This window comes from Canis aureus, chromosome 16 (assembly GCF_053574225.1).
Source record: "Canis aureus isolate CA01 chromosome 16, VMU_Caureus_v.1.0, whole genome shotgun sequence".
Lineage (NCBI taxonomy): Eukaryota > Metazoa > Chordata > Mammalia > Carnivora > Canidae > Canis > Canis aureus.
The window spans coordinates 13,188,260-13,212,751 of record NC_135626.1 but is presented as its reverse complement, the minus strand read 5'-3'; the positions used below and the strand labels follow the sequence as shown (position 1 = coordinate 13,212,751).

The 24,492-nt window shown below is 56.2% G+C and overlaps 1 protein-coding gene across 4 annotated transcripts in view; it reads right to left on the bottom strand.

The window, feature by feature from the left end:
* The window catches only part of CACNA1B (calcium voltage-gated channel subunit alpha1 B), a 195,677-nt gene that overhangs the window by 110,132 nt on the left and 61,053 nt on the right, over positions 1-24,492 (bottom strand). For 3 of the 4 annotated variants that reach the window (XM_077851631.1, XM_077851627.1, XM_077851628.1), the window contains exons 8-15: positions 22,946-23,061; positions 22,303-22,359; positions 21,183-21,275; positions 13,506-13,715; positions 9,385-9,497; positions 5,399-5,511; positions 2,700-2,831; positions 2,400-2,472 (exon numbers count right to left, since the gene is read on the bottom strand). In XM_077851631.1, coding sequence (XP_077707757.1) covers positions 2,400-2,472; positions 2,700-2,831; positions 5,399-5,511; positions 9,385-9,497; positions 13,506-13,715; positions 21,183-21,275; positions 22,303-22,359; positions 22,946-23,061 — 907 coding nt within the window. The remainder of the gene's footprint in view (positions 1-2,399; positions 2,473-2,699; positions 2,832-5,398; positions 5,512-9,384; positions 9,498-13,505; positions 13,716-21,182; positions 21,276-22,302; positions 22,360-22,945; positions 23,062-24,492) is intronic. The other variant, XM_077851629.1, reaches the window with a different exon arrangement.

The window sequence follows — 24,492 nt, the reverse complement described above, 5'->3', positions numbered from 1 at the left end:
TTTTTTCTTCTGAATCATTGGCTTTACTAAATACATAAATATTAAATATCTGTGGTGCTTTGGGTAATCAGGAAGATGGTAACTCTCCGTATGCCTGTGAACATGTCCAATTCCACCTCATGCTTGAACCTCAGCTCTCTGGATTGGCATTCTTGGGTCATGGGGCCTGACCCCCAGCGTTTCAAAGTCACCTCCTGACCCTTTGCCATCAGACTGTCATTCTTCTGTGAGGAATCTCTCTCCAGAGTTGCTTTTAAGATTTCCTCTTTATCACAACACATCTAGGTTTGGCATTACTTTTGTTCACCTGGGTTGGCCTGAGTGCACACCCTCTAAGACTCTCCCGGATGGTGCTAGCATCGTCTCCCTCACCCGACATAGCAGCTTCACACCCATGTCCCATGTTCCTCCACACCTTTCAGCTCACCTTTCTTAGGTTGTGTCCAGTGTATAGTTTACCCTTTATTTCTCTATTTCAACGGCAATATTTTTCATTCCTAGGATTTGTACTTAGTTCTTTTTCGTATCAACCTGTTCTTGGTTCTCAGGTACTTTTGTAAATTTGTGTTACATGTTGCAAGTTCCTCCTCGAATACTGTGTAGATCTCAAGCACGTTTGGTGCAAAGTCCCCTACATTTGTTCTCTTATTCTCATTTCTTTAGGAGTGAGCTCACCTTCTGACTGCAGGTGTTGTCAGGCCTCTTCTGTGGGGTCAGTTTCATCATGGTTCAGTCTGCACGCTCACCATGAGCAGACTTGGGGTGTTTTCTTCCTGGTCACACACTCCCCTACCCTCTCCTGCCCCATTCAGAAGCAAAAGCAAGCTCCATCCTGGGGTCTCAGGCCCCAGTCCAGCACCATCCACAGAAAGTGAAGGCTTGGCCTGGCCAGCTATCCACCCCTGCAACCTTGTTGTCCTCCTCCAGCCACAGTTACCCTCTCTTAGCTCTGCTGCTATGCTCCTCAAAGGGCCACACACCTTCCCCAGTGCCAAGTCGGGTAGGATGCCCCTAATGTCCAACCCATCTGCCTCATCCAGACCACATCCGAGGGACCCGGGTCTCTGGATCTCTCCTCACTGTTCCATTTCTGGGCCACAGTTTGTTTTCTGCTTGGCTGGTTCCTTTTATTTTCTAGATGTATTTATTACCTTATTGCCACTCCAGAGCAGAGAGGGTCTGAGGTCTAAACCAGAGCATCATCTGACCATAATAACCTATGTTTTTCCTCTAACTCTGACTTCCTCTTCCCCTCTGTCCCACACCACCACCATTAACCAACCACATTCACTCCTTTCTTGCAACAAACAGAACAAAGCAGAGCTCTAACTTTCAATCATGTGCCCTCCCTACTTTGGGAGTCTCTGAGATTGCTCCCACTGGGTGAAGCTTCTGGGTCTGCCCTGGAAAGCCCATCCAATCTGACATCTGCCAGCGCCAGTCCTTCTGTCACAAACCTTATGCCTTTGCTGCCCTGACTCCATTCACCTTCCCACTGTGCCTAAAACATATTCCCACCAATTCCCTTGCTGACTTTTTAGATCCTGCTGGGCAGCCCTAGCACCGCACAGCAGAAAGGAGCTCCTTCGCATCACTGAGCAGATCTCTGCTAGAGGCCCCAACTCAGACAACAAGAGCAACCCCAGAGACCAGGAGGCTAGCTAAGCCCTCTGGCCTGAGCATACATGGCCTATTGGACTCCCCTAAGGGTCATTCAGAGCAAAACAACAATCCACCCCAACAGCTTGATCGCAGGCATGGTATCCAAGAGGCTTCATAAGATAGAAACATCGGCATTATACTATCAGCGAGGCCAGTCATGGAGGTATTAGGGGTGCTACAGCCCTGCAAGGGGGCAAAGTGCTCAACCAAGAGCGTCTTCAAAAGGGAACCTCTCCGAGAGGGCAGAGGTCACCTGAGTGACAAGGTCTGCATCACAGAGACGTAGGCCAAGAACCTCAGCTTCTCCAGGAGCTGTGGCAGGCATGTTCTCCAGGCAGAAAAGAGAACTAAAAGACCACTGGGCCTGACAGGAGGGAGAAGTACATGGAATGCTTTGCTGTTTTATTCTCAAAGGGCAAAAGACAGCTTGTGGCTCGAGGTCCAGGGGCTGGGACCAGTTGGTGGTTTGAAGCCCAGGGCCACAGGACAGTTGAGCTCCCCAGGGAACCATACATGATTCTTGGGACCCGGTTTCCCTCCATACCCAGGCTCTAGAGTCAGTACAATCCCAGGGACTGTCTCTATGCTCATCTCCCACTTGTTCTCTTCTGTTTTCTGGAAAGTTCTGTCTGAAATGTAGGTTGTCCAGGGCGTGCAGGCACTGACAGGGAAGGCTGCCTTCCCCATACCTGGAGAGCTACGCAGGCCAGCAGTGCGCTAAGAGCCAGGAGCCTTACCTGGAAGACAGTGAGAATGGCCGCGGGGAAAGTGTCAAAGTTGGTTGTCGGGGTCTCATCTCTAAAGTTAAACCTGAGGAAAACAAGAAGTCTTGGCAGGAGATCGCCCACCAGGAGCCCAGCCAGGCACCCAGGTGTGCAGCACTGTCCCAGGCTGGGCGGGGGCTGTGAGGGGCCGTTGTCCCCTCAGGGGACCCCCAGGCAGAAGACAGGTGTGGGGCACTTGGGCAGCACATCTGCTCTGAGCTCTGTCTCCCTGGCAGGGCCCCCAGCCTCCTATACCCCCCAAGGCCCACTTACTGTCCCCCGAATAGCTGCATTCCTAGCAGAGCAAAGACCACGATGAACAGGAACAGCAGGAAGAGGAGGCTGATGATGGACTTCATGGAGTTTAGCAGAGATACCACCAGGTTGCGCAGGGAGCTCCAGTACCTGTCAGGGCAGATGCAGTCTGTCTACGCCCAGCCGCGCCCCCACAGAGCTGGCTGACACCCGCCACCCACCACTGACACCATGCTCCATGGGTCTCACAGTCACACCTATGGCTTCCCAGATTTTCTAAACCCCGTAGGCTTCCCACCTCGATGGGCATCCAGAGCACTTCTCCACCAGGGACGCCAGGGGGGACGGCCACATCCAGGGCTGGGCTCGCCCTCATCTCCCAAAGCTGCACCTATTGCTGCCATCCCTCTCCACCTCTCCATACCCAGGCAGCCTTAGGGTAACCTCCACCTAGACCACAAGCTGAGGAGCTGCAGTGGAGGGTACTCAGCCCATGGCCTGGGCAGGTCCTCGGTGCTGTGATAGGTGACATGAAACCCAGGTGTGAATGCCCCTCTCACCAAGGGCCCAGGACACAGCATGGATTGGAGGGGGTCAGGTGGGGGGCAGTGTTGCGAGAACAACACTGGCATCCCACAACCCCCACCTCTCCATCACATTCCTCAAATGTTCCTGGAGGTCAGATACTGTGTCCCTCGTGCCCCCCAAGGGCACACAGGCCCCATTGAAGTACACTGAGGGGGGGGTATTGAGGCTGCTAACAGCTTGCTCATTGGGAGGCTGGGGGTTCAACCCCATGCCCATGGCTGGGGAGCTCCTCCAGAAAAGGCTGGGGCATGTGGCTTTCCCTCCAGCCACCAGGAGACACGCCATATGCTTCTGTGTCTCTGCACATAAGCTCCCAGCACCCTAGAAAGGCAGGAGTGGCAGGACAGATCGTAGTCTCCATGTTCACCCTGCCCCTGGGTGTCCCTGGACCCTCCAATCCTGTCCTCCCTACTGCTGGTGGCACAGAGGCTCACTTGTGTTCCATGGATTCTCTTACAAGGTACATGATGGGCTGGGAAAACTCTGGAAAAGCCAGCCCACTTCAGGACAGGGGCTGCCTGGCTTCCAGAAGGAAGCAGAGCCCTAGGACACCAGGCCTCACAACCAAGGTGAAGGCGGCTGTCCTGGCCTCCTCCCAGGGTGATGTACCTGCATCGCACGGGGAGGCCACAGAGGATGCACAGCAGCATTTGTGGCCCTAGATGGGACACATTCTTGGCCAAACTCTCTTGCAGGGACACCATCGTGTCCTCAAATGGTCTCAGGTTTGGATTTAAAACAGACTGGGGGCGGCAGCCCGGGTGGCTCAGTAGTTTAGCACCACCTTCAGCCCAGGGCGTGATCCTGGAGAGCCCGGATCGAGTCCCATGTCAGGCTACCTGGATGGAGCCTGCTTCTCCCTCTGCCCCTCTCTCTCTCTCTCTCTCTCTCTCTCTGTGTGTGTGTGTCTCTCATTAATAAATAAAATCTTTAAATAAACAAACAAATAAACAGTTTGGGAAGGACCAAAAGAACTCCTGTCTACCCCGGGGAGATAAGAGGTTTTGAAAGTCACTGGAGGGGTGACCCAGGGCCCAAGGCCTCCCACACAGGCCCAGTGTAGCCAGGTCTGCTCCCTGGGTCCCATGGCTGAGGATATGGCATGGAGCCCCGTGCTAGAGCGTGTGTGGGCTGCGTGCTCACAGCACAGGGGTCCAGGCACTCAGGGTAGGGGAGGTCCTGCTGTGGAGTGCCCCAGGCCCTGGCGTAGACAGTGGTCTCTCGGTAACCGCATCACACCCCCGCCCTGGCTGCTGCCCCTCGCAGACAAAGTGGAGCAAATGGCCTCCAGGGTCACGTGAAGAACCAAGTGGAACAGAACTGAAAACAGACCTGGCGCCTATCCTCCTGCCACGGCTTAAGCAAGGCAGCGTCAGGCATAGGGTGGGGAAGGCAGGCCTGGGGGTGGGAGCCACGTGGGCTCCATGCTGGCTCAGGTCAGAAGGGCAGAGTCAGCTGAGACCTCCCTCCCTCTGCAGGGCTGGGGCCACAGGCAGGTGGCCAGGTGCGGGGGCGGGCTAGACCATAAAAAACACCTCCTTCTGGTAACTTCTATTTTCTCTGTTAACTATGAAGCCAAGTAATCGTTTGAAGGTTGAAAGACGGGACTGCTGGTTTCAGAAGAGGGGACAGTATGAAACTGTGGGAAGCAAGCTACCGAGAGAACCAGGAACCCTGGCGGCAGCACTGAGGCCAACGGGGAACCACCCTGAGAACAGGTACAGCCCTGTGACCGAAACAGTCATGCCGCGCAGGGGCTTTAAAACTGCCAATTATGGGATCCCTGGGTGGCGCGGCAGTTTGGCGCCTGCCTTTGGCCCAGGGCGCGATCCTGGAGACCTGGGATCGAATCCCACATCGGGCTCCCAGTACATGGAGCCTGCTTCTCCCTCTGCCTATGTCTCTGCCTCTCTCTCTCTCTCTCTCTGTGACTATCATAAATAAATAAAAATTTTAAAAAATTTTAAAAAAACCTCAAAAACTGCCAATTACAAGCACGAAAAGAGACTGCAGATAGTAGAGCTCAAGGCCAGCCCCATGAGCCCCCAGGAGCAAGCACGCTGCTTGGCCAGTCTCACGTGCGGCCTGCGTCCCTCCTCCCTTCACCCAGGAGCATGTGGATAACATACTTTGTGACTTTGAAGATCCTCAGCAACCGCAGTGCCCGCAGCACACTGATCCCAAAGGATGTTCCTGGCTTGATGGCTGCCCAGACCACTTCAAAGATGCTCCCCACAATGACCTGCAGGGAGACAGGGTCAGCCTTAGGCACACACACACCAGCCCACACGTGCGCATCTGGAGGCAGCAGCTGCAGTCCCTCTGTGAGCATCCACAACACAGGATGCACGTTTCACACTAAGCTCCTGCAGCCTTCGGGAGCTCCACCGCCCCAGTCCTGGGGCCATCCGTCCCCCAACAGGTGCCCCCCAGTGTGTCCAGGGCATGGAGTGTTGGCGGGCTGATGGGTTCCCTGACTGACCAACTGCAAATCACATCAGCTCAATGTCAGCATTCTCCCCCAGGGCCAGGAAGCTGGTGACGTACTAGGACCCAGGCCCCAGGCATGACTGGAGGCTCTGGCAGAGTGACCACTGGTCTAGGACCCTACACATCTGCTCTGGCAGGTGCCCCAGTGATGGCTCACCCCAGCTCACAGCCCTCCTCTGCACACTTTTCCACACTGAACACAACCGCATCACTTAGAGCACATCCGATGTCCTGCTGGCATCCAGACAGCCCAACAGCTGCATTCATTGTACCCTGGGCAGCACGACAAAGGGGATGAGCATGCCGCCACCTGTCCTTGGCGACCCTGAGCACCTCTGCCAATTTCCTGCAGCAGGTGCACAGCACCCCATGTTTGTCTGGGGCTGGAGCTCCCGGTTTCCTAAGTCCATGTTCTTACCATTTTCCTTAACCCTCAGACTTTGTCCCCACGTGTTCCTGGAGCAGATGGCCCCTGAGACGCCCACCGTGACCCCCAGTATGTGGTGCTCCCCTGGACAGCCTTGTCCCTCACTGGGATGAACCCAGTGACTCACTTCTAGCCAACAGAACGGGACAGAGTGATGAGCTGTCCCCTCTGAGATCAGGTCACAAGGACCTGCTTCCTCCTGGGTACTCAGCTCTGCTGCAGGTCAGAGCTGCTGTGTGGTGGGACACGAGGAGCTGTGGCTAGGGACTAAGTGGCCCCAAGAAGGAGCCTGGACGTGAGCTCCCTACCCAAAGGGCCTGCAGTTGCCGCAGCATGGTGGGGCAGTAGGAGCCGGGGGCTCCTACTACCAAAACAAGAGAGAGCAAGTGTTGGCTGTTTTAAGCCACTAACCCTTGGGGTGATTTGTTACATGTCAAGAGAAAAGCAATGCACATTTTGGAGACAGAAGTGAAGCTCTGAACAACACAGCAGTGGTTTGGGAGCCAGAGGAGGCACTGAGTGGCATGTCGGATCCACAGCCCTAGACGCACCACTCATGGCTCTGGACTGCAAGGAAGCGCGGAGGCCACACCTGCACATCCGCAGGACACAGGGTGGGTGCCCTATTGTGTCCTGGCAGGAACCTCAGCCACAGAGTCGCCCACAGTTCTGTGAGCAGAAGAAAGTATGCCACCCTGACCATGAGGGCTCTGGATCTCCACATAGAGTGTGCAGGTGCGGCCTGGGTCCCCCGCCACTCATGGTCAGTGTGCGAGGAAGTGCTGTCCACCAGGACCTGCTGGCTTTGGGAATACTCAGCCTCGCCACACAGCCAAGGATGCCAAGGTCAGAAATGACACAGTCCACAGAGGCAGCGGGTGCTGCAGGCGCCCAAGAGTACCGCCCAGTCCCACATTCTAGCCCCATGGAGACGGTCTTGCACAGCAGCCCCAGGAACAGCAAGGCTTCAGCTGTGTCACCATGGGACCCTGCAGGGAAGGGCCCATCCCCAGAGTTCAGGTACGTCTTCTGTTGGGTGCAACAACCTCCAGGAAGACCCACAACACACCCAGACACTCTGAGAAGACTTGGCTCTGCAGAAATGCCCCCTGCTCGGGGCAAAAGACAAAACGACAGGCCTTTGGATCCTGGAATCCTACTGGCAGGAAGCAGGCTGAGAGACCTGCACAACTGAAAACACTCGCTACCTTTCCTGGAACAAAAAGGGTGATCCAGAAGCCAGCTGAAGGCCCAAAGGGCTTCTCAGGCCTTAAGGGCTGGTCCCAGGGTCTCTGACTTTTCCCAGCCAGATTCCAGAGACTCCCTGTGGGTCCTACCGTGGGTCCCCTCTGGGCAGGAACGCTCAGCTCCTCTGAGCCCCTCCTACAACTGTGCAGGTGACAGCTCGTCTCCTTCGTTCCACAGGTCTGCAGGTGGGGAGGGGCTGAGCAGCCATCCTGGAGGACCCTCGGCCACACCTGGGCCTGGCTTGGACAATGAGGCCTGGACCCTGAGCTGATGCTGGGATGCAACGTGCTGGGGAAGCCGGAGGACATGCGTGTATTTCCCATGGGGAAGGGTCTGGGCCACTGGGGGCCGGAGCATGGACTGCGGCAGGCAGCCTCTAAGATGGCCCCCGTGCCCCGTGCCTCCTGGGGGTCATTACCCCGGGTAACACCCCCACCCCTGTTGGGCATGGGCTCAGCCAAGTGACTCACTCTGAACAAAGAAAATGGCACAGTTTGGTCATCTCTGTGAGACTGGGTTTCCACGGCTCTGTCTCAGGAACTCTCGGTCTCTGTGTCGGGTCACAAGCTGCCAGATTATAAGGACATGAGGCAGCCCCGGGGAGAGACCCATGTGACCAGGACTGAGGCCTGCTACTAACCACGTGAGTGAGCATGGAAGCCAGTCCCCTGAGGCCCATCAATAGCCTCCTGAGGAACTGAAAAGCAAATTCTCCAGCGCTCATCACGTCATGAGGCTGTGGCTTCCTGGCTGTCAGCTGTGCCCCTTAAGAGACCCTGGACCACAGGCCCGTGGCCGAGCCAGGCCTGGGCCCCTGCCTATAGGAACCATGAGACGACACATGCTTACTCTGTGTGGCTACATGCAAACCTGGCCACGGCCCAGGACCCAGTCAGCTTGGAGCAGAAGATGTTTGAAAGATCAAGGATCCTCTGAAATCCCCTAACCCCTTGGGGTCCCTCTGGCCTGCGTGCACCACAGTCTTTCCCAGTAACTAAGTGGGCCAAGGACAAGAAACCTTCCCCCAGAAAGAACCATGGCATCCACAGCTTGGGGCACAGCCTGGGAAGCCTCGGCTCCTCCCTCCCCACTGAGACCTTGCAGTGCCGTGGGGTGTCACCTGAGGCTCTGGGGCCAGGCCTCCAGGTCCCCGCTGCCTCCCCTGTGGACACAGCATTGCATCAACTCCACTGATGGGAAAAGTCAAAGCCATGCTGAATTTTTGAGCTGAGGTTTTACTTCTACCTGTGTCCAGGCTGCCCCCTGCCCACCAGCTCCTCAGGACTCTGCGGAGGTGGGAGCCTTCCTCAGGGCTGGCATGCCACTTCTGGAAAGTCTGCACCGGTCAGAGCTCACCCCCTGGGCTCCAGGCTCGGCACGGGGAGGTGTCCACGCTCCACTGGCCTGGGAGGGCCTGTGTCACTCCCTGGGCTTTGTCCCAGCGAGTCCTGTGAACACTCCCAGGCCCAAAGAAGTTGTTTAGGGACCCAAGCCAGGTCCACGAGGAAGGCTGCACCACCGCCAAGCCCCCATCGGCCCACCCCTAAGCAGGTGCCCAAGCTGTCCAGAGCCAGCTCCCACCCCCCTGAAGCTCTGCTGGGAACACTGAGCCCTCTGCAAAACAGTAGCATATTTAAAAGATGGTTGCACCAGGCACAAAGGGGGCCACAGTGCCTTCAGCTGACCTTGAGATTCTACAGACAGGGCCGGAGGCAGGGAGGAGGATGTCCTGCAGCTGACACCCCCATAAGTCAGGCCTGGACTCCTCTCTGTCAAGGGCCCCTCCCTTTTTGACCCACACAGGGTCATAGCATGCTCAACTGCCTGGGTCCTGCTGCACAGACCCCACAGCACACGCGGATACAGCATGGTGGGAGGGGCTATGTGGACGCTCAGTCCCAGATACAGACCTGCCAGGACCCCAGGCCAGCACCTGAGGATCCTACTCACCCCAAAGTCAAAGCAGTTGAAGGAAGATCGGAAGTAGCTTCTGGGCCCCAGGCCATACATCTTCAATGACATCTCTGTGAGGAAGAGACCCAGGAAAACAAACTCTGCAAAGTCTAGGAGAAGCCGGAGAAGAGGGGGATTAGCTCTCAGCCTCCTCCCACCTGGCTCCAGCCCAGACTGGAGGACACCAGACCTCTGAGCTTCCCAGGGTTGAGCCCTGCAAGCCTGGTCTGTGGCCCCTGAGCTGGGGAATCACAGCTCAGAATGAGAATGATGAACCAACTGGGACTGGGAGGGACACACAGATGCTGGCTCCACTTTGACACGTGGTACGTGTCCAGTGCCTACAGCACCAGAGATAGCCATGCAGGAGGCGAGACCCTGGGCCTGGGCTCAGGAGTGCGTTCTTGGTGCCACTCAGCACCCACCGGAGGATGGGCTTGGACTTGTCCTTCCACCTTCAGGCTTGCTCCCCGCCTCATGCTGTGAGCACCGCAGAGACCCTCAGCCTCATCAGAATTGCCCCATATTCCCGCGGGAGCTTCCCTGACACCTTCCTCAAAACCCCACATCATCGTGTTTGCTGTGACCTTTGCTCACCTGGCACATGGGCATTGCCTGGCCAGGCAGCCTGAGGCTCCCAGGAGGGCCAATGCTTGCTTGGGGCCAGGAGGATATGGCCCCCTCACTCTGTGAGGCACTCAGAGGCTCCTGCAGTCGCCTCCACCTTCCTGCAGGTGCCCCTCCTGCCTTACCCTGGAGTCCTGCCACCAGCGGTATGGACCCTCAAGGGCCTAGGAGCCAAAGGGAGGCCATGCTGGCCGCACTGGAACTAAGGGCAATACTGGGGAATCCAGACACACAGACAGCAGGACCCCGAGCCAGGCCAAGCTGGTCCAGGAGCCAGACAAAGCCACAGACAGCACAAGGCACAGCCGGGCCCTGGCTCCAGCCAAACCAGGAATGCCAGATGCCAGAACAAGGGCACTGCCTTTGATCCTTCCCCACGAGTGTGGAGCTGGCATTGGCATGTTATTCTGCAGAGCAGCCCACAGGGACCATGCCTACCTCTAGCCCCTGGGCAGCTCAGAAGCGTGGGCAGGGCTGGCCCCAGAGGGTCCAGGCCATGAGCATGAATGGACGGTAAGCTTCAGAGAAGTCCGCTCCCTGGAAAGTTATCAGCCCAGCCTCCCTGTGGCTTCTAGTACTCAGATCACTTGGGAAACTGGACCCCAAGCACCTCCTGGTAGAACAGACCACACACCTCCTGCCAACCCTAGGGACCCCAACGTGTGCTGTCTTCCACAGCTCTCCACCAGCACTGTGCTATGGACACTCAGCAGCCTCTGCTAGGGGCAAACCTGCAATAGCCCAGATGCTGCACAGCCCTGCTGCCCACGCAGCCCTCTGCACGGCCCGAGGTCTCAGGTAGGGAACCCCTCCTCTGCCCTGACTACATGGATAATCAGCTCCTGGCAGCAACTCACACAATCAGCCTGGCCTCTGAGGCCAACCAACAAGTCAGTGACTCCCCAGCCATGCATGGGATCTGTCATGAGAAGGCAAAGCTGACTCCCTCGAGGAGCCAAGAAGCCAGCGTGCCAGGCACAGATGTCCACCAACCTGGGCAGAAGAACCCACTCCAGCCAGGTCTGAATGACTGAACACTGGTCCTGGCTGTGCGGAGCAGCAGGCATGAGGGGTGGTTGGAGGACAGCACCGTGCCCCCAAGTCCAGCTCAGAATGCCCTAGCAACCTGCCAAGATCCATGGCTGCTGAATCCCAGAACCTCTCCACATGTGCCCTGGGGCACCCCACAGGAAGACCTCAGACCCTGGAGAAAGAGGCCACAAAGATGGGACTTCCAGCTGCCCGCATGCCAGGCCCTGGAACTTCAGCTGCCTGGTCACTGATCCTGCTCCCAGGAGATCCAGTGAGGGCACCACGAGGAGCAAGCCCAGGACCTGCCGAAGGTGCGACTTCTTCAGGAAACAGGAACAGTCCTGCCAGCCCTCTCACTCTCCTGAGGAAGAAACACCCTCGGCTTCATATGCTCACTATCCGTTCATTCACTCCTGAATCATTCGTTCAACTCCCAGGCACTGGTGCTGCCTTGAACCTAAAGAGGAAACAGAAATGACCCCTCTCTCCAGGCGCATGCCAAGGGGGAGCCAAGGCAGATGTGAACACTGTTCCATGTGTCAGGGGACCCAAGGGGCAGAGGAGAGGGTGGTCAAGGTGACCTGCAGGGCCAAGAGGGCTCATGCGACAACAAAGCCCAACAGCCGGCTGCCTGTTTGAGCACAGCACCCCCTCCCCCTCACCAGCTAAGCTTTGGGGGTTCTAGAGGTGCAGCAGGGGTGGATCCTGGCTGGACAGATAACCACGGTGCACAGAACTCACTGTCTGCACCGTGGCCAGCCTCAGGGCAGCGCCCTGTGGGGAGCTCCAATGCTGCTAGTCCTGGTGGGCACCCCCTTCCTACCTCAGCCACTGCCTCTACCCCTTGCAAGACTTGCCCTTCCTGGCTAGATCAGCCCTCCTCAGCTCCAGTCCAGCCGAGGATGGAGCCCAGGACGCTGAGCAGAGGTATGTACACCCAGCATGCAGCCACCTCTCCTGCCAGCCTGGGAGCTCCCTGGTAATGCCATGAACTCAGAAATTCCCAGGGAACCACAGAAAAGACAGAGCAGCAAGAGGGAAGATCTGGGGCCAGGCCCTACAGCTGGGTACTCTCAGTCCTATGCTCCCACACCACAGACAGGTGGCCAGGCCGTGCAGCTTCTCATCTGCCCCTCGGGTGGCAAATCCCCAGGAAACAAGGAATAACCACAACACTGACTGGGCACCATGGGAAGGAAAGGCCTGGATGCCCCAGGAATAGCTCCCTGGGCCCCTCCGCCTTCCTCTCCACCCTTCCCCATTACATGAAAGATCTCTATACAAATGTGAGAAACTATAGCCCAGCGTTGCATCCCCAACAGTCACCGCCACCCACATGTGTAAGTGGCCTGTGGAGCCATCAGAGTCTAGAGCTCCTAAGAACACTTCCAGAGCTACCTAAGCTTCTGCTTAGAGCTGACCAGGCTCTGTGGTCTGAAAGAGGGGAGTGTGGCTGGCCCACCAGGGAACTCAGGTCCAGGACAGTTCTCTGGAGAAAAGACTCTCTTGCCACCTCAGGGTAGCTTCAGGCATATAGGACCCCCATGGTGAAAGCAAGGCCCTGATGGGAGCCCAAAAAAGGTCCTATGCCCACCAGCTCCAGATCAGCCCCAGATACCAAGCAGTGTGATTGCAGCTGACCTCCAGGGAATGGGAGATGGAACCCCTGACCAGAGAACAGAAACCACCAATGAGCCTTCATCTTGAGATCTTGTGAGGTGGGATGACAGACCAGGACCAGGCTCCCCATGACCTGCAGAGCCCTAGGACGTGAAGGGCTGGTCCTGGAAGGGCATCCCTGGTTCCTGCAGAGGTGCAAGCGGCCTCAACCACCCTGGTCACCTTCCTCTCCTCCTTGGAAATGTAACAAGAGAAGTCATGACTCAGACTCCAGTGGCCTATCCTTGGGCTCATCGACACGGGTAAGTTAGCCCTGGTCTCAGACACAGGTTCAACAATCAAAAAGAAAAGTGCAGACAACCAAAGGAGCCCAGGAAGAGCCCAGAAAGAGCCCCAGGAAGAGCCCAGGAAGAGCCGAGGAGGCAGGACTCTTTTCTCCTCAGGGGTCCTGGGAGGGAGCTCCAGCCTTGTGGCAGATTGGAATGAGGGGCTAAGTGCCCTGGTCCACAGGTCTGAGGCCCTTACAAGGGAGGACACAGGTCCATCTGGCCTGGCTTATGCCTGCTCACCCCATCAACCTCCTCCCAGGGTGCCCTGGACCCCTCATCATTTCACACCACACTGACAGATGGTTTATAGCCCGTTCCAACCAGCTAGGCCTCCTGCCACCTGGGACGGGGAGCTCAGGCCCCAGCAGAGGCCCTTGGGGCCCTTTGGTCAGTGCAGGGGTCCTACCCAGGGCATTCCAAGGCAAAAGGCTGTGAACCAGGATTTCCAGGCTGTAGACCAGAGGTGGTTCGGGAAGAGGTGAGGGGGAGGCCCAGGCTGCAGCTACGTACACAGCGCCGTGGTGAGCCGCTGTGGCTGGTTGTAGTGCACCATGGCCACGCACAGAGTATTCAGGGCCACCACACACAGCACCACCCAGTAGAAGCTCTGCGCCTTCACCATGCGTCGGATGAAGAACCGGAACATCTTCTCCTTCCTACGGAAGTACGACGAGCTCTCCGTCTTCCCGCTCTTGAGGCTGGCACGGGCAAAGGGGGATCCTGGGGGAAGAAGGGGTCACTGAGGACACACTCTCCCTCCACAGACGTGTGCCCCATGGACACGCTTCCCCGCCCATCTCAGAACTCTCCCATGGGCACCTGTCCTAGCCCGGGCCTAGCCCAAGGCCCGAGTCCTGGTTGCAGGCACCACGTGTGTCAGATCCTGTGTGCTACTGGCATTTAGCTGATGACCCCTACACATCCAGTGAAGGGTCTTGACCCCAATCCCATGTCACAGATGAGGGGACCAAGAGCCTTGTCCCCACAGTCACTAGGCTCCTAATGGCCTCAGCACCCCAGGCCACCTTCCAGCAGCCCCAGCCATCCCAACCCCTCTGTGGGCCTCCCTCTCGCTTCAACTCGGATCAGCAACCACTGCCTACCTATTTTTTAATTTTTTAATTATTTAAATATTATTTAAATTTCTATAATTTAAGTATATAAATATAATATAAAACATTAAAATATATTGTTTAATTTTTATTTTTTAATTTTTTTTAATTTTTTTTATTTATTTATGATAGTCACACACAGAGAGAGAGAGGCAGACATAGGCAGAGGGAGAAGCAGGCTCCATGCACTGGGAGCCTGACGTGGGATTCGATCCCAGGTCTCCAGGATCGCGCCCTGGGCCAAAGGCAGGCGCCAAACCGCTGCGCCACCCAGGGATCCCCATATTGTTTAATTTTTAAAAAATATTTTATTTATTTGAAAGAGAGAATACAAGCAAAACAGTACAAGCAGGGAAGCAGCAGAGAGAGAGGGAGAGGCAGGCTCCCCACTGAGCAGGGAGTCTGACATGAGGCTCGATCCCAGGACCCTAGGATCATGACCTAAGCAGAAGGCAGACACTTCACTGACTGAGTCATTCAGGAGCCCCGGCCACCTATTCTTAAGTACTTTTACTAGAACTCAGCCAAGCTCCCTGGTTTGCCTCTGGTCCACGGCGGCTGTCCTGGTGCAGAAGCAGAGGGGAGGCAGAGACACAGCCTCACATGGTCTCTGCAACATTTGCCTATGAAGCTACCACAGCCTCCCCATGCCTCCATGTGCACAATCCCTCTGCTCTGCTGTGACAATAAGTGTGAGATGCTTCCCACTGCTGGTTTCTTTCCACAGCTGGCTGCTCCTCAGCTTCACACTTGGACTTTGATGGCACCTCCATAAAACACCCTTCTGTGGGTGCTCCTTCTGAAATATGGTCATCACCCCCCAGCAATAATCACAAATCACACCATCTGCCCCCATATTGGCTTGTTGACCTGTTCTGTGCCCCGCTTCCAGACCAGACCACACATTCTGTGAGGATAGGAAAGGACAAGGCACTCACTTCAGCCCCACGTACTCCTTGACAAATGAGCCAAGGGTGGGTGGTGAGTATGCATGGCTGTCTCTCAGCATGGGCTTCAGGTCCCCAGATGAGAGTGTGGAGTATGTGTGTATGTGTGTCCCACGATGTCCTATGAACATGCACATACATGTGTGTGCGCACCCAGACTCCTGGTAGCACACTAATAGCATTTTGGGACTAGTATCCTTGAATTCACTGAAATGAGAACAGGCCCTGAGGTCTTTGGAGAGACTTATCTGTATGCTGACCAACTGCATGGGTGGGGAGATGCTATGTACAGCAGCCCCAAACACAGAAAGTGGGCCCAGAGGACAGGATCCATCAGCCAGCCCTCTGAGGACCCTCACAGTGCCCCAGATGCCAGACCTCATCTATACCCATGGAAGACATGGCCCCATCACAGCCTCCTGAGAAACCAGGACATAGCCTCACAGTCTATGTCCAGCCACCAGCCACTGCCAATTAGTCAGAGTGACCCCATTCAACAAAACCTCTTGGCCAGCCTTACTAAGGGCTGCAAAGTGCCAAGGCCACAGCCAGACACACCTACTCCCTCCTCAAAAATGGCAGTAGGGCCCCAAGGAAGGCAGGCAAGCAGCCCCGACAAGGAAAGACCACATGTGCAGAGCCATGCACAGGTCCACCTGGAGAACCCACAGGCTCAGATGTCCCAGCACTTCCTGAGATATTTAGAAACGAAGTCACACACATACACTGCAGAGCACACACCCACACCCTGACCACCTCACTGTCAAACACACAACCACTCATGGAATCATACAGGGACACACCTGTGAGCACACACAGGGTCACTCTGGGAAGGAAGGTAAAGGGGACATGTGACTCATATGAACCACTTTGTGCGTACACGTATAGCCAGCGAGACAAGCAGCAAGTTCTCCAGGGGAGGCTCCATGGCCATCCCCACCTGGCTCACTGGACCTGCCCAGTAAGAACCAGTGAGCCCTTGCCATGCAAAAGGCCTCACGGGAATGCTGCCCTACCACAGCTTCTGACCCCCCAACCCACCCAAGCCCACATGTAAACCACCACACAGCTTCACCTGTCAAGGCAAACCCAGTGGTGTCTGCAGCCACAGTTGTGTAAAACCATGCACCCCTGCTTAGCTCTTGAAGGCCCGCCCATCCCCCCACAGCACACTTCAAGGGATGGGATGGGGAGCGAGAGCCCCAGCACTGCACAAGGTGCTCCCTGCTCCGTCCCAAGGGAGAGGTGTTTCTACACACATGCCACGGCACAACTAAGGACAGAGACCTGCAGCCTCCTGGCCTCCACTTGGTCAGGGAACAGGGAGATACAGGCACACACCACACAGGCACTGGGTCTCTGGAGACAGGTGCAGGCCCCGGAGGACAGCCTTTCCCAGCAGGCAGCCAGTGTGTGCTCAGCTCAGCTCTGGACAGTGAGTCCGGCCCAGCTCTTTGGTGAAAGCAGGGGTCCACCGTGTACATGGACACACGTCCTGTCAGAACTGTAGCTCTGGGAGGGAAAACCGTGAGAGACTAGGACTGCTTTTCCTCACACTGCGCGTTTTCCATATTTACCTTAATCAGTGTATATTCTTTATAATCAAAAGGCTTATTTCAAGGAAAAGAACGTATCATCAAGCTAGAATAAATCAAGAATCAAATCAACCTGTGAATGACAGCAGTGAAACATGAGTGAGAATGATGTTCGACTGAACGCAACATCTGGATCTCTTTCCCTCATGCTCAAAAGGGAGTTCATTAGTTAACACAAAATCTATGCTGGCCCTGCACCCATCCCTTCCACAAACATGTACAGTCTTGTGTCAGGCCCTAAGCGGCAGTGAGAAGACAGAAGGACTAAGATCCATCCCTGCCCTCAGTGACCCCACTAGAGGCCTGTGAAGGGACGGAGGAGAAATGTGTGTCTCCTTCCTGCTCAGCCGTTACACTCATCAGCATGGGATGATGAAAGTGATGTTCAACAACAAGCCACAGAGACACAAGCCCTGTCCCCCCTGCCCTGGGCACACAGCTTTCTACCTGTCTCCATCATCATTAGTCATCCTGGTCGTTGCTAATACCCTCACTGTCCAGGCCCCGAGAGTTCCCCACGATACCCAACTACTTACACAACCTAGAGAGTCCTCACTCAAACACAGATGGCAGGTAACCTGGACCTCGCGGGTTGGGTAGGAGTCAATGGACGATGGCATGGGGGCTGGCACATGGGCCTAAGCAACGGTGCTGGCGACAGGGTGGATTGAGGGGCGACAAGCCAGTGCCCGAGACACGGCCGTGCTTGGACATATGGACAGATGGAGAAGGTGTCTTTCCTCTCTCCAGCCCATGCCCAACCTATCCCCAACCGGCCCCCAACCAGCCACTGCTGAGGTCTGAGGCCCCGCTGGGGACCGCGGAGGAAAAGTAAGCAAAATCCCAGGGACGGAAGTATAGCACCAAACCTATCAACAGAAAACTGAAAGGAGAAACTTTCTGGAGAAAAAAGTAAATTCCCTTCAGCAGATGAAAGGAAAGGGGCTTCTGTCTTAAAACCCTGAAGAGTCCTGAAGGACAAGCATAAGCTGTGTTGAATGAGGGCAGAAACCGTGAGGGACACAGGGTGAGACAGGAGCCAAGTGGAGATGGGACCAAAAATACTGGGATTCCAGGTGCAAAACCAAAAAGGAGATGAGCTCATTACACCAACAGGAAGGCGCTCTGTGAGGGGTGAAGGAAGGCTCCTGACCCTGCCAGCAGGGGTGAGGCCAACAGCACAGAGCAGAAGGAGGCCGCACAGAGGAGCACCCAGGAGAGCAGAGGCTGTGGAAGCCACAGGACAGGGCCTCTGAAACCAACCCCATGCGCGTGAGCAGCCGCCTCTGCGAGGGCAGCAACCATAAGGACCAAGGGTTCTGGAGTAGCAGCCATAGAGACTGAGGACACCCCAGGGCCACAGTCCTCAGACAGGGAGGGAGAAGGGGGTGGGGAGGGGAGGGAGGGCGGGAGGGAAGGAAGAGGGAGAGGGGCAGGAAGGCAGAGGCAGAGCAGGTCATATCTTGACCTTTGGGGCACACAGGGGCAGGCTGATGGCAAATAGAGCAAGTCCTTCACGGACTGGACGGTGAATCCCGTCAGTAAGGACACAAGACCCTGCAGTGAAGAAGCTCCAACCACGGGCGCAGGGGAGGGGAGCAGTGAGCAGGGCGGATAACTGAACTGGATGCAAAGTGCGGAGCCTGCGGTCTAGGCCAAGAGAGGCCACCACACAGGCATCAGGCAGAGGGGCGGCACCGCCTCTGTGTCCTCGCAGGTAAAGAAGAGACAAAGAACAGGTTGCACGTTTGGAAGAAATTGGGAAAGTAATAATAAAGTCAATCAAAATAATGTAGAACTTGATGAAGATCCAAGTGGATGTCATGACATTTAAGACAGGAAGTGTAAAATCGGGAGATTTTATGTGATAGTCAAGGCCTATCAGGTATGTGTGATCCAAATTTGTAAACCAGACCACAGCTTGCCAAGCGGAGAAGAGCAAGAGCAACGTAGCAGGTCCAGGCCCCAAAGGCCCAAACCCTCACCACTGGGTGTTTCCCCGCCCCCCAACAGCCTCTCCATCTAGCCCCCCAGCCCCCCATGCGCTCTCTGTCCAGCCCCACAGTGTGCCCCCAGCCCCCCCACAGCCTCTCTGTCTAGCCCCCCCGGGTGTGCCCCCAGGCCCCCTCCACAGCCTCTCTGTCCAGCCCCCCAGGTGCGCCCCCCACACTCCCAAGGCCTCTGTCCAGCCCCGACCCCTGGGGGAGTGAGTCTCCCCCAACTACATGTTGGGCGGCACACCCCGTGTGCTCGCCTTCAGAAAGCACCCAGACCCCGAGGCTCCCGCGCCTCCTTCCCTTGGGGCCCCGCAGCGTCTCCCCTCCACACACCCTCCAGTGGCCCTCACCTCCCACGACCTCATCCCCGTGGCACTGAGCCCCCAGCCTCTCCAGCCACACGGGCCTCTCTGACGGTCTCCACCTGTGCTGCTCCCTCCTGCTTGTTGCCGGAATGTTCTGACTTCCTCGCTTCCTTCAGCTTGACCCAGAGGCGAGGACCCTAACTGTCCCCGAGGGTCCTTCCGAGGCCTTTCTCATTAAACGCCCAAGCCCCTTAGCCCTCCCAGCCCTTCTCAACTCTGCCCTTTTCCGGGGGTGATGCGCTGCATACGTTTCCTGTTATTTTGCTTGTGATCTGATGCCACCCTGGAGGAAAAACCACGAGAGGAAGGGGCGCTGTCGTTCTGGTCAATGCTGTCGCCCCAGCATCGGGAACAGAGACCCACACACCATGGGCTCATAATAAATCTGCTGAGAGAATGAATGAACACACAGTGACAGCTGAACACAGGACAGATGAAGAGAATGATGAGAAAAGTGCAGGTGACTCTACAGAAATGAGTGTGAAACGTTGAAGAAATGGAAGATTTCCTCACAAAGCATGATTTATAACACTGGTCCAAGTTTCTTTTAATTTTGGGTTCACAGTTTTATCTCACCTCTGGAGAACAGATTGGCTAGATGTTATTAAATTATTCTAAGCCATAGAAAAAGACTTTAAAAAAATCATTCCGATTATTGCTACAAAATCAGAATAAAAACTAGGTAAACTCGGTATTTAAATATAACTACGTGATAAATCTGTAAAAATTGTAACAAAAGTCCGACCCACCACACACATTAGCCTCTTATTAATTAGCAAACACAAACCGCCCGAAAGAAAAATGGACAGGATATATGAAGAATCCCCAAAACCCAGATTCCAATGAGAAAACTGACGTTTGAAAAGAGACTCACAAATCACTGGTAGTGAGTGAAATGAGAATGGCAGTCCTAAAGAAACATCGTTTTATCATCATCAAAGTGGCGTCAAGCCAGCAGACATCACACGTGGCTCTGGCACGGACTGGAGGGGGCATGCTAGGAGTGAGGAGCCACTGCAGGGACAGAAGCCCTTGGAAGGAAGCGCAGGTGCTTACAGGGTTCAGTTTTCACGATGAAGATAAAACAATCTAAAAATAAATTAATGGCCATGGACAGAGAGCAGCCCAATGATCTATAGTGACCCCACAGAGCACTATGCAGCCGCTGCTGAGGTTGAATGACAGTCAGGCTTCTGGGGGTGTGGTCTCCAGCTCGTACTGAGAATCCGTGTGAAAACACTTCTATAACATGCAAAGGTCTCAGAACTCTACATGCGTGTATGTGCACGTGCATGTGTACATTTATGTGAGAAATGGGTAGATCCCAAGCTACTGACACCAGGTGCTCAGTGGGCCTGAATGAGAAAAAAAAGAGGGAGATAGATAGATGATGACTGGCAGGTGATGAATCAATAGATACATAGATTGATAGATGATTGATGATAAGTGATACATAGATTGGTAGATGGAGACACAGGACATGGATAGATTGATAGACACACAAGTAACTGTGCTCGTAAGTGTGACCATGCCAGGAGAGCAGACCTTGACCGTGGTGCACTCACTGCTGGAGACCAACACCAGTTGCACAGTGAACGACCCGGTGCCTCAGTGAGCTGCTCCCTGCCACGCACACCCTTCTCCAACTGCTGAGGCAGAGAGCCCCGGAACATGTAGTAACAGGGTGCTTGGTGGGAAACACCTGGCATACCAGCCACGGGATGGAAACCAAAGCAGCTCCGAGTGATGAAACTAACCACAGTTGTTCTTCCACTGTTAGAGATGCGGACGGAGCCAGAGGCCCAGGAGCACGGATGGCAGGCAGGGGCTGGGAGAACCTTTCGGTCCCCATGGTGGGGTGCATGCGGCCCAAGGCTCAGTGTCCACACAGGGGTGGCATAGCCAGGGGCAGCATAGCCAGGGGCAGCAGCAGTGGGCAGGGGAACTTCTAGGAGCTGTACATACTCCCCCTCACTGGCTGCGGGAAGGACAGTGGGACACACACAGTAGGGCAGAGGGTGCTCTCCCTGCTGCCAGGAGCCTGGATGCAGGAGGAAGGCAAGGAGGGACCCTGAGGGCTGGGGAACCCAGGGGACAGGCAGGAAGCCAGGTGCATCCTCTATACCCTGTCTGGACAGACACCACCCAGCTAGAAGGACTCAGAGACTCACCAACAGCACAGAGGTCAGGAAACCGGTCCTCTCCCTCCTCGGCATGGATCAGGTCATTCCGGCTCTTCTTCGTGGCTGCTCTCTTCAACACTGCTTTAAACAACGGTGGGGAGAGGGGACGGCATGAGCCAGTACAAGGTGACCCCGTCAAGGCTGGGCTGTCCTTGAGCTGAGGGTGTGTCCATCTTCCGGGGTCCCCCATCCTGGCCCCTAGGAGCCCCTCTGGGTCTTTAGAGCAAAAGGGACAGGGATTTGCCGTGGAATCCCACCTTCCCTTTCTCCACACTGCTGCCAGAGGGAAGCCCCAGCTCCCAGGGAGATCAGGCCAAGGCCAGAGCTGCAGCCAGTCATCCAGCAGCCCACACGGCAAGGCCAGGTGGGAGCAGGGACCAGTCAGGCCTGCGGAGGGGCCAGCACAGACCAGTTAAAGCTCCAGCTGCAGGTTCTACAGAGGCAATGGCAGACATGGCCAACCTCTCTGGCCTCTGCATCGATGTAAAAAGAGGACAGCCTTCCCGCCACTGAGGCTGTGCTAGTAGCCTGACTGGTGACTATGGCCACACTGGCTGCCCTGGTCTCAGTGGCCCCAGACTGCCAGGGGTCCTTTCAGGGCTGCATGGGAGCCCTATCATCCTGAGCCCTGCAGACAGATGCAGCTTGGCTTAAACCTGATGGAAAGCTTCTAGAAGCTGCAGCGCCCAACAGAACTTTCTACAATGATGGAAATGATTTACATCTATAGTGACCAACATAGTAGCCTCGAGCCCCATCTGGCTATGGGACGCTTGAAATGTGGTGGGTGAGCCCGAGGAACAGGACTTTCACTTGTATGTGACTGCAGCGCACTTACAAGTACACTGGACAACACAGCTCTCGGGACCATACTGTGGGCACGGGCTCCTCTGGGTCCCAGGCTGACACTTTGCAGGTGTCTGAGCCCCCCAGCAGCTGCATGCACTCTGGTCCATTGCACACAAGCCCCCAGGAGCACACACTGACCTCCAGATAGGGTTCCACCCAGGACCGTGCATGATGTGACAGATGGCAGCAAGAGCATCATGCATCGCCTGTGCGAGCATGCACACACATCTTGCTAACAGCATTGACAGTGGTCACCTACCATCCAGGGGGGACTTCTCCTCCGCATTCTTGTCCTCCTCGGCCAGCATGACTTCCTCTGCGAGTGACACATAGCCTCAGGTTGAAGCCTTCCCGTCCCTACCCCCAACCGGGGCTCGCTACCCAGAAACACACAAAGATGAAGGTGCCCCTCTGCTGCAGGATCTCACCTTCTCAGCCCTAATAGCTCCAGCAGCCTGTGGGGCTCATGGCAGAGCGTCTCCTACTAGGACAGACGCCCTCTACGTGTCCCGCAGACAGTGCCCTGAGGGGGGCTTGGCCTATTTCCATGTTCCCATCACCCCCTGCCCCCAAGAGCAGCCACTAGGTGACAAAGCACAGCAGGTGCCCCATATGGAGGAAGGAATGCTGGTCTGGGGCGGGGCGGGGGGGGTTAGTCAGAACCCCAGGGCACGGAGCACAGGGCAGGCTCATGTCAAGGGCAGGGCACTGGAGTCTGACAGGCAGAAACTAGCCCTCGGCTGGGCCAGGCCAGAAGCCTCCATTACAAAGGCCAGCGTCCCCAGAGCCACATAAGAACACACCTCAGACGTCTCAGCACCCCTCCCCTACTCTGGCGTCACCCTCCCCAGGGCCCTGACAGTGGGGGGGCCACAAGCATAGCAGCAGCCCTTGGTGCTCACCGGCTTTGAAGATCCACTCCAGGTACCCGTTGAGCTCCCGCTCGATCTGCTGCTGGCGGCGGAGCTTCAGGAATGCCCGGCGGTTCTCCACCCTCTCACGCTCCTTGGCAAACTCTCTGTATTGTGCAGGGGCCGGAAAAGTAAGCAAATCAGGTGAGTGTGAGCACAGCCACCAGCCCCACGACAGAGGCAGACGGGGCCCAGGAGGCCACATCACCACAGCCTCTGCCAACCTGACCCCTCCTTCCTCAGATCCTCCCGCACAGGGATAGCACTTCAGCCCCCAGAGTGGGTGCCAGAGACAAGGAGAGGCCAAGGGCACACCCTCCGAGGCTGGGTCCTGCCATCAGCCATCCCACAGAGAACTTCTGTGCGAGAACTGCCCAAAGGACTGGCACTTTGCTTCTTCTGCTGGTTCAGACCCGGAGCCCTTGCTGGGAGGGGAAAGGCTGACAGGAATGGAGCCAGAAGGGACTGGATGGGGGTGAGCCAGGCATGGAAGGAAAACATTCCAGAGCCCCTGCAGCCACCTCAGCCAAAGCTGCAAGGCTCACAGTGACCAGGAGAGACATCTCTGCCCACCTTCGTCCTCAGCACCCCAGCCCAGCCTCCCAGCCCAGCCTGTAGGCTCCTACAGGCACATGAGAACACCGCAGTACCCATGCACACATGCACCCTGTGTCCAGCATGGCAAGCCTCTCAGCCCAGGCTTGGGACAAGACCAGGTCCCCAAAGGACAGATGGGCACACCCCACACCAAAGCAGTGATGTCTGTTCTCAGCTGAATGACTATTTCTCCTCCAGAAGAGGCAGCTTCTGGGCTTAGAGCCCAGCAGGCCACACAGCCACGGCAAGAAAGAGAGAGCTTGGCTCTGGCCAGCACTGACCCAAGCCCATGACCAGTGTCTACCAGGGCCCGAGTTATGGCAACCCTGGCAATGAGAGGAGCCAGCTCCTGCCTGGACCTCCCATCCCTCCCAAGCCCCGAATCTGCAGCGACACAGGGCGCCTCCCCTCTGTCCAGGCTCTCTGCCTTAGCCTGATGAGGGCAGGCGGGCCAGGGGGGCAGACGTAGCACAGTGACACCGCTTGAGTCTGTCTGAGAGCCCCCAGCAAAAAAACGCTGCAGCCATCTCTGCCTTGCACAGAGCAGCCACTTCTTACATGGCAGCCAACAGCCTGTCCTCCCTGGGCCTCAGTCCTCACTGCTAGGAAAAGCCACAAGAGAAATTACTGACCCTGCTCCTCCCAGATGCTTTGGGGATGACAGCCTGTGGCATGAAGGAACACAGGGCTTATTCCCTCCCAGGCCTCCCAGCAGCTCCTGCCCAGAGTCCGCAGAGCCATGGCTGGACCGAGCCTGCACGGTAAGCTTTCCCCGAGTCTGGTTCTAGAGGCCGAGTCTAATTACTGCAGCCTGGAGTGCAGCCAGCATGGGGCCCACAGGCAAGGCACTGACTAGGGGCCTTGCCGTGCCCAAGCCTGCCCACACCTGAAGGAGAATCTGGGAGTCCCTCTGCTGGGCCTGGATGGCCAAGGGAGGGCTC